At 37.4% G+C, this 12,602-nt stretch overlaps 1 protein-coding gene across 2 annotated transcripts in view; it reads left to right on the forward strand.

Annotated features, from left to right (window-relative positions):
- The window catches only part of ACBD6 (acyl-CoA binding domain containing 6), a 197,396-nt gene that overhangs the window by 163,445 nt on the left and 21,349 nt on the right, over positions 1-12,602 (forward strand). For both annotated transcript variants that reach the window (XM_002920795.4, XM_034666849.1), the window contains exon 7: positions 11,310-11,340. In XM_002920795.4, the coding sequence (XP_002920841.1) occupies positions 11,310-11,340 (31 nt within the window). The remainder of the gene's footprint in view (positions 1-11,309; positions 11,341-12,602) is intronic.

Below are 12,602 nucleotides of genomic sequence, written 5' to 3' on the forward strand. Positions count from 1 at the left end.
TGTTTACTCGTATTCCCAGATGTTCACTTGCTGCCAGACATCGAAGGCCATCATCCATTTATGATGATAGCTCTGATTCAAAAGAACATCAAATTATCTTCCATGTTCTCCATGCAGGGTGATAAGGAGAAGTAAGATACTTTAGAAGGTTTATAGGGATGGTGTTTTTATTTTTTAAAATTCAATTAACATATAATGTATTATTAATTTCAGAGGCAGAGGTCAGTGATTTATCAGTCTTACATAATACACAGTGCTCATTACATCACATGCCCTCCTTAATGCCCATCACCCAGTTACCCCATCTCCCCACCCCCTCCCCTCCAGTTTGTTTCCTATGATTAAGAGTCTCTTAACGGTTTGTCTCCCTCTCTGATTTCTTCTTGTTTTATTTTTTCCTCTTTTCTAAGGGTGGTGGTTTTAATGTTTGTATGCTCAAAGAGAAATATTCCAAGTATGGAAAAACCTCCTGACAGGTTTTTCACTCTGTAAAGATGCCAGTTAAATGAAGTATTACTGTACCTACTTCTTTCCCCCCAAGGAAGAAAGGAGTATGCCTATAACCTTCAAATGAAGGCTTAATTCATGTAGCTCGAAAAATTCTTAAAAAAATAATCATTAAATATATTTTCAAAATTCTAAGTTGTCAGATCACTTTTAATCATATTCTATTAGAGTCACAGATCTCATAGAGACAGTACATTTCAAGCTTAGAAATAATATTAAAAATTACCCAAAATTAAATTACTAACTCATAATTTTTATCACTACTTCTAATTTTTCACAAGTAATTTTCTTGTGTGCCTCCCTTATCATGTATTCACTTGAAATACTATTTTTAAAATAAAATTTATATTTTAAATCCCAAATTACTGGATAAGAACAACATCTCTCATTAGCCTCATGGGAAAATCTATCCCCTCTATGCAGCTCTGTTATTGATTTTAATGGTTTGTGCTGCCTTACTACTGTATCTTTAGAATAATATTGGTAGAGATGATAGATCAAGTCTGAATTGAATATATATAATATATATATGGTATCAATATCACTATGGTCACAAAAATAGAAATCCAGTAATACTCAGAATTTTCTGCTCACAGAGAACATCTAGGAAGCGTGTTATTTCTGTGCCTGTAACTTTACATCTTTTTTTTTTTTTTGTATTCCCTATGTTGTACTTTTCATCTCCATGACTTATTTTTTTTTTTTTATAACTGGAAGTTTATACCCCTTAATCTTCCTTATCTATTTCACATGTTCTCCACCCACCTCCATTCTGGCAACCATCAGTTCTCTGTATTTAAGAGCCTGGTTTTTTGTTTGTTTCTTTGCTTGCTTGTTTGTTTTGTTTTTTTAAATTCCACATATAAGTGAAATCATATTGTATTTTTCGTTCTCTGATTTATTTCACTTGCATAATATCCTCTAGGTCCATCCATGTTGTCACAAATGGCAGGATCTCATTCTTTCTTATGGCTGAGTATTATTCCCTAGTGTGTATGTGTGTATGTATATATGTCTGTATGTACATATGTATATACCATATCTTCTTTATGCATTCATCTGTCAGTGGACACATGAGTTGCTTCCCTATCTTGGCTTCTATAAATAATATTGCAAAAACATAGGGGTGCATATATCTTTTCAAATTAGTGTTTTCATTTTCTTTGGATAAATACCTAGTTAGCGGTATTAGTGGATCACATGGTAGTTCTATTTTTAATTTTTTTGAAGGACCTCCATACTGTTTTCCACAGTGGGCACACCAATTTACATTCCCACCAACAGTGTACATCTTTGTCAACACTTGTTTATTTCTTGTCTTTTTGATTCTAGCCATTCTGACAGGTGTAACTGACAGGTGTAAGATGATATCTTATTGTGGTGTTTTAAATTTTTTTAAATTTATTTTTATTTTGTATTTTATTTTATATTTTTTAGACAGAGAGAGAGAGAGATTGTGAGCGGGGGCAGAGGGAGAGGGAGGGAATCTTAAGCAGACTTCATGCTGAGTGTGGAACCTGACGGAGGACTCGATCCCACAACCCTGAGCTGAAATCAAGAGTTGGATGCTTAACCAACTGAGCCGCCCAGGCATCCCTTATTGTGGTTTTTGATTTGCATTTTCCTGATGATCAGTGATGTTGAACATCTTTTTCATGTGTCTGTTGGCTATTTGTATGTCTTTGGAAAAGACATACAGGTCCTCTGTCCATTTTACATGGATTATTTGTTTTCAGGGGATTGAGTTGCATAAGTTCTTCTTTTTTTTTTTTTTTAGATTTTATTTATTTATTTGACAGAGACAGCCAGCGAGAGAGGGAACACAAGCAGAGGGAGTGGGAGAGGAAGAAGCAGGCTCATAGCGGAGGAGCCTGATGTGGGACTCGATTCCGGAACGCTGGGATCACGCCCTGAGCCAAAGGCAGACGCTTAACGACTGCGCCACCCAGGCGCCCGAGTTGCATAAGTTCTTAAAAAAAAAAAAAAAACTACTCTCTTCTTTTCCCACAAAGGATTGGGGTTTTTTGTTTGTTTGTTTGTTTTTGAGTATAGTTGACACAATGTTACATTAGTTTCAGGTGTACAACATAGTGATTCAACTTCTCTATGTTATTCTGTGCTCACCACACGTGTAGCTACCATCTGTCTGCCACCTACAATGTCATTGTCATTGACTTTATTCCCTATACTGTACCTTTTATTCCTGTCTTATTCATTCCATAACTTTATTTTTTGGATATTAATCCCTTATTGGATATATCATTTTTAAATACCTTCTCCTACTCAGTAGGTTGCCACTTCATTTTGTTGATGGTTTCCTTTGCTGTGTAGATTTTTATTTTGATGTAGTCCTAATAGTTTATTTTTGCCTTTGTTTCCCTTGCCTGAGGAGACATATCTAGAAAAATATTGCTAAGGCTGATGTCAGAGAAATTACTGCCTGTGTTTTCCTCTGGGAGTTTTATGGTTTCAGGTCTCACATTTAGTTGTTTAGCCCATTTTGTTTATTTTGGTGTATGGTGTAAGAAAGTGGTCCAGTTTCATTCTTTTGCATGTAGCTGTCCAGTTTTCCCACACCATTTATCAAAGACTATTGTATATTCTTGTCTCCTTTGTCATAGATTAATTGACCATATAAGCATGAGTTTATGTCTGGGTTCTCTATTCTGTTCTACTGATCTATGATCTATGTTTTTGTGCCACTACCATACTGCTTTGGTTACTACAGCTTTGTGGTATATCTTAAAATCTGGGATTATGACACCTTCAGCTTTCTTCTTCTCTCTCAAGGTTGCTTTGGCTTTTCAGGATCTTTTGTAGTTCCATACAAATTTTAGGGTTATTTGTTCTCATTCTGTAAAGAAATGCTGTTAGCATTTTGATAAGGATTGCATTGAATCTGTAGATTGCTTTGGGTAGTATGGACATTTTAACAATATTGGTTCTTCCAGTCCATTAACATGGCATATCTTTTCACTTGTTTGTGTTGTCCTCGATTTCTTTCATCAGTATTTTATGGTTTTCAGAGTATGGATCTTTCACCTCCTTGCTTAAGTTTATTCCTAGGTGTCTTATCCTTTTGGTACAATTATTAATAGGATTGGTTTCTTAATTTCTCTTGTGCTGCTTCATTATTAGCATATAGACATGCAGCTGAGTTGTGCATATTAATTTTGTATCTTGCAACTTTACTGAATTCATTTATCAGTTCTAATAGTTTTTGGTAGAGTCTTTAGGTCTTTCTATATATAGTGTTGTATCATCTGCAAATAGTGACAGTTTCACTTCTTCCTTACCAATTTGGATGCCTTTTATTTCTTTTTCTTGTCTGATTGCCACAGCTAGGACTTCTAGTACTATGTTGAATAAAATGGTGAGAGTGGACATACTTGTCTTATTCCAGATATTAGAGGAAAAGCTCTCAGTTTTTCGCCATTGAATATGATGTTAGCTGTAAATATGTTAGCTGTAAAATATGTGTATCTTGACTTAGAAATATGGCTCTTAATTCAATTTGATAAACTGCTTTTAACAGTAAGAAAAAAAATCAGACTTGACTACAGAGTTTTATGCACAGGAAACAGTAGTGTTATCAGTGGCTTCATGTTAAAGGGATAAAATAAATAAAGTTTCCTGTATATCAGTTCTGAACAAAATATTTAATATATTCACTAATACTTCATTTGGTAAAATTAAATATATTTCTTATATTTGATAGGGTACCCAGTCTGAAGATAGAAGAAAACTAAGTCCTTAAAGAAATCATTATTAATAAAATGGAGACATGATCAAAATAAAGTAAGAGAAGATTAGTGCAGAATACATGTGGGGAAAGAAATAAATGTATAAATTCAAGAGAGACCAATGTACTGTGTATACATATAGAAGAAAAATAATCTAGAAATCAAACTGAATATAGTAATCATTTAGCACTTAGTTAATTGTGAACTGAGTCTCCTGTTCATCATTGTTTAGTCCCTCATTGCATTACTATATCTGGTATTATACTTTACACTATAGGAATTATGTGGGGACTTTTTTTTAAATTCAGTTAAAAGAAAAAAGGTCAAAAAATTAAAGAATAAACAAATGAGGAAAGATTAAAGCAATATATTCATTCTCTCATTTCATGAACATTTATTGAGCACACACTATATGCAAGATACTGTGATAGGCACTGGGTAAAAGACACAGTACTTGCTGCAAGAAGTTTAGTGGAAGAGACAGGTAAGTACATACAATGTGCTCTGCCCAGTAGTAGAAAAAGGGGCACCTAACCCCACCTGAGGAGTTGGGTAGGTTTCCTGAAACAGCTGAACTGTGTCTTAAATGTCTTAAAGGTTAAGGGATTTCCTTTTCCTAACAAGATTCCAGACTAAATAATCTGAAAATTCTCCCACCACAAAACACCCAGCAATGCAGAATAAAATATAACAAGCATCCCTTTAAATGCATAGCAGAGATTATAAAAAAGCAAGGTAATTCTCCAAGGGCCCAAACAAACACAACTAAGAAACAAAATTAGAAGTCTTAAAGTAAAACTTTAAAAAACCCAAAGCTGGGGCACCTGTGTGGCACAGCGGTTAAGCGTCTGCCTTCGGCTCAGGGCGTGATCCCGGCGTTATGGGATCGAGCCCCACGTCAGGCTCCTCCGCTGGGAGCCTGCTTCTTCCTTTCCCACTCCCCCTGCTTGTGTTCCCTCTCTCGCTGGCTGTCGAATAAATAAATAAAATCTTTTAAAAAAAAAAAAAAGAAAGAAAGAAAGTGGTAAATTTAAACCAACACTGGGCTGCCCTGAAAGGATTTGCTGGTCTCAATACCCATGAGACGGAGATCTCAAACAACACCAACTACCGTCAGGAAGAAGGTAGACTAAAATACTCTGCCCACCAATGCAAAGTTAACATGGAGAGTTTGTCTTGGCCTGTGCTCCAAGCCCAGGGGTGGGAGAAAGGTTTGCCCTTTTAAACTTTATACTACTTCAGTGCTCAGAATCCGGATCCAAGCTAAGATATCAACATAGGGATCGATAGTATCTCTGTGGTACCTGGCAAAAACAAAAGCAAAATCATTCTGGAGGGACAGACCCTCAATCCAGTAAACACAGCACAGAATTTTTCACAAAACCCCGCTGAGGAAAAGAAAACCAAAGCTGGTGGCATCACAATTCCGGTCTTCAACTATTTTACAAAGCTGTATCATCAAGACAGTACAGTACTGGCACAAAAACAGACACATAGATCAAAGGTCCAGAATAGAGAACCCGGAAATGGATCCTCAACTTTATGATCAACTAATATTGGACAAAGCAGGAAAGACTATCCAATGGAAAAAAAACAGTCTCTTCAACATGGTGTTGGGTAAATTGGACAGCCACACGCAGAAGAATGAAACTGGACCATTTCCTTACACCATACACAAAAAATAAATTCATAATGGATGAAAGACCTAAATATGAGACAGGAATCCATCAAAATCCTAGAGGAGAACACAGACAGCAACCTCTGTGACCTCGGCCGCAGCAACTTCTTGCTAGACATGTCTCCAAAGGTGCGAGAAACAAGGGCAAAAATGAACTATTGGGACTTCATCAAGATAAAAAGCTTTTGCACAGCAAAGGAAACAGTCAACAACACCAAAAGACAACCTACAGAATGGGAAAGGGTATTTGCAAATGTCTTATCACATAAAGGGCTAGTATCCAAGATATATAAAGAACTTACCAAACTTAACACCCAAAAAACAAATAATCCAGTCAGAAAAGGGGCAGAAGACATGAACAGACATGTCTCCAAAGAAGACATACAAATGGCCAACAGACACATGAAAATATGCTCCACATCACTTGGCATCAGGGAAGTACAAATCAAAACCACAATGAGAAACCACTTCACACCGGTCAGAATGGCTACAATTAACAAGTCAGGAAACAACATATGTTGGTGAGGATGCAGAGAAAGGAGAACCCTCTTACACTGTTGGTGGGAATGTAAGCTGGTGCAGCCACTCTGGAAAACAGTATGGAGGTTCCTCAGAAAGTTAAAAATAGAGCTACTCTGTGATCCAGCAACTGCACTACTAGGTATTTACCCAAAAGATTCAAACAGTGATCCGAAGGGGCACCTGTACCCCAGTGTTTATAGCAGCAGTGTCCACAATAGCCAAGCTATGGAAAGAGCCCAGATGTCCATCAACAGATGAATGGATAAAGAAGATGTGGTATACACACACACACACACACACACACACACACACACACACACACAGGAATAGTACTCAGCCACCAGAAAAAAATGAAATCTTACCGTTTGCAACAACATGAATGGAACTAGAGAGTATTATGCTAAGAGAAATAAGTCAACCAGTGAAAGACAATTATCATATGATTTCACACATATGTGGAATTTAAGAAACAAAACAGAAGATGAGAGGAGAAGGGAGGGGAAAATAAGACGAAGTCAGAAAGGGAGATAAACCAGTAGAGATTCTTAACTATAGGAGACAAACTGAGAGTTGCTGGAGGGAGGATGGGTGGGGGGATGGTGTAACTGGGTGACGAGCATTAAGGAGGGCCCTTGATGTTATAAGCACTGGGTGTTTCATGCAACTGATGAGTCACTGAACTCTGCCTCTGAAACTAGTAACACACTATATATTAATTGAATTTAAATAAAATAAAATTTTAAAAGATAAATGGAAAAAAAAAAGAAAGAAAATGCCACCCAGAGCTCCCCCAGAAAAAACCCCACTTAAAATGAACTTACAGTCCAAAATTATAAAGTACACAGGAATCAATCAGCAATAAGCAAACAGGCAAATCTCAGCACAACAAACATCACATCTTTCAGTACATCTCAAATAAAAGAAATATGAGGACTATAAGTCTACTTAAAATGCTCAAATATGTCAAAGTCACATTTTAAAACATGAGAAAAGAGCAAGATAGTATCTATAAAAGATCAGGAGATAGTTTTCAAGCAGAGGGAGGAGACTTTACAGGGGTGGGAGTCCGGACAGGTATTTTTATTGTGAGCTAGCAGTCACCAAAATGGGAGGAGGAATTGGGAGGAAGACTTGGGTCATAAATTGCTTTGCATTCTGTATTAGGACTCTTATTTGCAAGTGACAAAAAGATCAACATTCGTCTAGGGAGTATTTTGTTGTTGGCTCACCTAACCAAGAAAGGCAAGAATATAGTTGGAATGACAGGAATCAGAGACTCGTTTTCTCTCCATCTCTGACCACTACTTTTCTTTGTGAATACTTCACCCTTTCCTACTGCAGAAGTTTTCTCCAGGAAGTGGAGAATGTTGACACTTGCAGTTTTGGCTCACACCTTTTGCTTGGGCTTTTTTTTTTTTTAATAGCTTTTTTTTTTAATAGCTTTTTTTTTAATTGTAAAATACAATATAAAATTAATTGTTTTAACCAAGTGTACAGTGCAGTGGCTTTAAACACATGCACATTGTGCAACCATGACCACTATCCACGTCCAGAACTTTTTCACCATCCCAAACTGAAACTCTGTCCCCATTAACAAAGCTCCCCATTCCTTCCTTCCCTGAGCCCCTGGTAACCACTATTCTATTTTTCTGTCTCTATGAATTTGACTACTCTAAGTACTTCATGTAAATGAAATAATACAGTATTTGTCCATTTCAGTACACCATTTCCTTTTGATCATAGAGGAAAGAACCTTCTCTGTACACATACTTCCATCCCCTAGTTCCATATTTCAAAATCCTGAGCGAAAACTCTGATGGGCCTGGCTTGGCTTTTCAGAACAGGATGATGACGGATGCTATGGTTTGCTCAGCTTGGGTTAAATGGCTACCAGAGAATCTTCCCTAGTTCTCCTCATAAACATACCTTCTCATAGAGTCCTTCTTTGTCCTCTCTAAAACAGTACCCCACATCCTTTAGACCCTTACTCTGCTTTGTTGTGTTTTTTTTTTTCAGAGCACATCACTGCCTGTTATTAAATATACTTATTTGCTTATTACTTCCTCTACCAGTAGAATGTAAGGTTTATAACATGAGGGACCTTTTCTCTCTTGCTCACGTCTGTGTTTCCAGTCCCTAGAACAGTAACTGGTACATAATAGGAGCTCAGTAAATATTTTTAATTAATTAACTAGAAATTGGGCTGGAGATACAGATTTAGTATTCATTGGTAAAAGTGATTAAAAGAAATTGTTTCCATCTCCCTAATGAAGATAAACAAAAAGAAATTAAAAGAGGGGCGCCTGGGTGGCACAGCCCGTTAAGCATCCAGACTCTTGATCTCAGCTCAGGTCTTGATCTCAGGCTCGTGAGTTCAAGCCCCATGTTGGGCTCCATGCTGGGCGTGGAGCCTACTTTTAAAAAAGAAAAGAAAAAAGAAGAAAGAAAAATTAAAAGAAAGTGAACCTTGAATATATATAAATAGGGTGATTAAACACGAGTGTTATGCACAAATAAGAAGAGAACTACACTTCCTAAAGACAGATAATTGTGGAAAATATAACTTTGCATGATGGGTGCATAAGTCCAAAATGCAGTAGATTAAGCCCTTTCTGAAATTGCTTTCTATTGCTGGACATTTAAACCATAAGCACGAATGTATAAACTCATCACATGCATGCATGTGAATGTATAAACATATACTCACACTACATACACTTTTTCTGGTTAACATTGGAAATGGGCAAAGTAGATACGAGTCTAAAGCCGTAATGGGCACATCTTTTCTTTCTAAATTGTTTTTGGCTGTAGCCAGGCAAGTCAGGATACTCTGGAGTGCAACTTCCCATTGTCGTGCTGCCCACCATAAACGTCCCTTGGAACCTGTTTCCTGTGTAGCTGTCTCTGCTCCCTTCCCCTACTTGTCCTTAACCTCAAGAGCAGAGCAAGGCAAAGGCGAGCAGGGATCAAGGTGGAGGCTATACTAAAAAGACAAAAAAGAAATGGGCATTTTGTAACGTATATGATTGTTGAATCACTAGTATATCTGAAACTAATATAATATTGTATGTCAACTATACTTCAATTAAATTTTTTTAAAAAGAAGGCAAAAATATTCTGTTATCTTCCTGACTTCTTAGTGCTGCTTTCCATCTTTTATATCCCTTAGAGTTTATTATCCTAATGATCCTCGATGGGCATCCCAGATTTAACCACTCTTACACTTCAGCCAAATCGGCCCTACTCCCGAGGTCCCTCAAAATTCCTTCTTTCAGATCTCCACTCACTTCCTCACACCTCACCCCCAAATCCAACAAGAATTCCCATTCTCTGGTAGGAAAACAGTTTAATTAAACTATCTTGCCTTGGGGCGCCTGGGTGGTGCAGTTGTTAAGCGTCTGCCTTTTGCTCAGGGTGTGATCCCAAAGTTCTGGGTTTAAGCCCCACATAAGGCTCCTCCTCCGCTGGGAGCCTGCTGCTTCCTCTCCCACTCCCCCTGCTTGTGTTCCCTCTCTCACTGGCTGTCTCTCTTTCTGTCAAATAAATAAATAAAATCTTTTAAAAAAATAATAAAAAATAAACTATCTTGCCTCAAGGTTGTCTCCCTGCCCCCACCAGATGTCACCCCTGTAAGCTTTCTCTAGGTGTTAAAAAGCCCTTAAGGAATGACTTTTTCTTACTACTTGTCTGAACCAGAAAAGAAGGTTCCTGCCTCAGGAAACTTCCTAGGGGATTAAATAGAAACATAGCCAAAAGTTCTGGAATCAACCACCACATTCAACCTCTAGGAAGTGAGAGAAGTAGATATGGTGTGCCCAGGAATCGTTGATGAGGTCATAAAATCACCCTTTCCCGGTTATTCACAATAATTAAGCATTTGTTCTTAATAACCAGGGGCACAGTAGTGGCTATGCATATTACTAAGTGAATATCAAATTAACAACTAAATTCTACTTCTTACTTGTACTTAATCCTGATTTATTTGTTGCTCATTAATATGATCACCTGCTCTCAACTTAAGAGGCAGCATTGCTAGAAAGGTACTTACGTGAGCTATAATTAGTGTATACAGTTAGAGTATCTTGGTTTTAAAAGAATAAAAAAATTAACTGAACTATTGGAGTTATCTATGGGAGCTTCTGACTTTCTTAACTTCAAGGATTTTATGTGCTTTGAAATCACATTTCCTCATGATATTTGATATGGTAATATTTGATAGTATTATGAGCCTGGAATGTGACTATTTGAAAGAGGATTAAAAAGCTACTAACTTTTTTTTTTAAGATTTTATTTATGAGAGAGAGCACGAGTGAGCATGAGTGGTGGGAGGGGCAGAGGGAGAGGGAGAAGCAGACTGCCCACTGAGCAGAGAGCCCGACATGGGACTCGATCCCAGGACCCTGAGATCATGACCTACACCAAAGGCACACGCTTCACCGACTGAGCCACACAGGTACCCCAAAATTATGAGAAATCACAGACTTCTTAGATAGATTTGGAGATAAACTTAGAAAAAACATTATAATACTAACCAAGATGAAGGATATACCGTGTCAGGGTTTTTTTTGCCTGATGGGGCAATCAGACTGCCGCACTTTAAGAGGGTCCCTTTGGTTTAATATCTGCAGCCTGGTTGTGTGGGACTCTGCTGCAGCGGCTGAGATGCACAGGTTGCCATTCAACAACCCCCTGTTCTCCGCGGTACAGAGCTTGGCCGGAAGTTACTGGGAGGCTCCAAGAACTGCATCTGATAAATCTATACGACTTTGGTAGATGAGATGTATTTGCTATAGCTTATGGACTTTCATACTTTTGCAATAATGTAGACTTCTGAAATGTGTTATGTGTTTCTTTTACAGGATAATGAAGGTCAAACAGCTCTACATTATGGTAAGATATTTCCAAATTATTAATAATCATATTAGGAAGTTTTCTCTGTTTATTTCAACTTTGTCCAACCCTGTGTAGCGCTTAGAAAAATGCCTGGTCAGTTGGTACAGCCACTGTGGAAAACAATATGGAGGTTCCTCAAAAAATTAAAAATAGAATTACCACATGATCCAGTAATTCCACTGCTGTGTATTTACCCAAAGAAAACAAAAACACTAATTCAAAAAGATATGCACCCCTATGTGTATTGCCGCATTATTTATAATAGCCAAGATACGGAAGCAACCCGAATGTCCATTGATAGATGAATGGATAAAGAGGATGTGGTGTGTGTGTGTATATATGTATATACACACACACTAGGAAATACTACTCAGCCACAACGGTAGAATGAAAGCTTGCTGTTTGCAACAACATGAGTGTGAAGCTAAAGGGTATAATGCTAACTGAAATAAGTCAGTCAGAGAAAGACAAATATCATATGATTTTGCTCATTTAAGAAATTAAGAATTTAAGAAACAAACAAACAAAGGAAAGAAGAGACAGACTCTTGTACAGAAAACAGGGGCACCTGGGTCCCTCAGTCGGTTAAGTGTCTGACTCTTGATCTTAGCTCAGGTCTTGATCTCAGGGTCGTGAGTTCAAGCCCCATGTTGGGCTCCATGCTAGGCTTGAGGCCTGCTTTAAAAAAACAAAAAAAAACCCCAAACAACCAAAAAAAACCAGAGAACAAACTGATGGCTGCTGGGGGGGCGGGGGTGGGGATATGGGAGTTGATGAAATGGGTAAAGGAGATGAAGTCTATACTTATCTTGAGGAACACTGAGAAATGTATAGTATTGTTGAACCATTATATTGTATATCTGAAACTAGTATAACACTGTTGTTAATTATACTTGAATTTTAAGAAATAATATAAAAAGTATAAAAAGGAAAATGGTCACTAGCAGAAATACACTAATTTTTTTGTTTAAAAATAGATTAATAACCTCTAAAGTTAGTGCTATATTAAAATTCTTATGGGAACCTTCATAATAAGTTGAGCCTTTCTATACCATCAACAGAAATGGAGGCTCCTCCAATCCCCCTTTGAAAATTCATTATTTTGTTCTTGGTACTATCAATGACAACTGAGATGCTAACCATCGTCACTGTAGGAGCTCCAGTCCTGTAAGAAATCCATCCTTTCATGATGTAATTGAAGGGAAGAAAAATAGATTTGATTTTTAACTCATTTCACTTACTAACTGATTAGCTTAGTT

Source organism: Ailuropoda melanoleuca, chromosome 8 (assembly GCF_002007445.2).
Source record: "Ailuropoda melanoleuca isolate Jingjing chromosome 8, ASM200744v2, whole genome shotgun sequence".
NCBI lineage: Eukaryota > Metazoa > Chordata > Mammalia > Carnivora > Ursidae > Ailuropoda > Ailuropoda melanoleuca.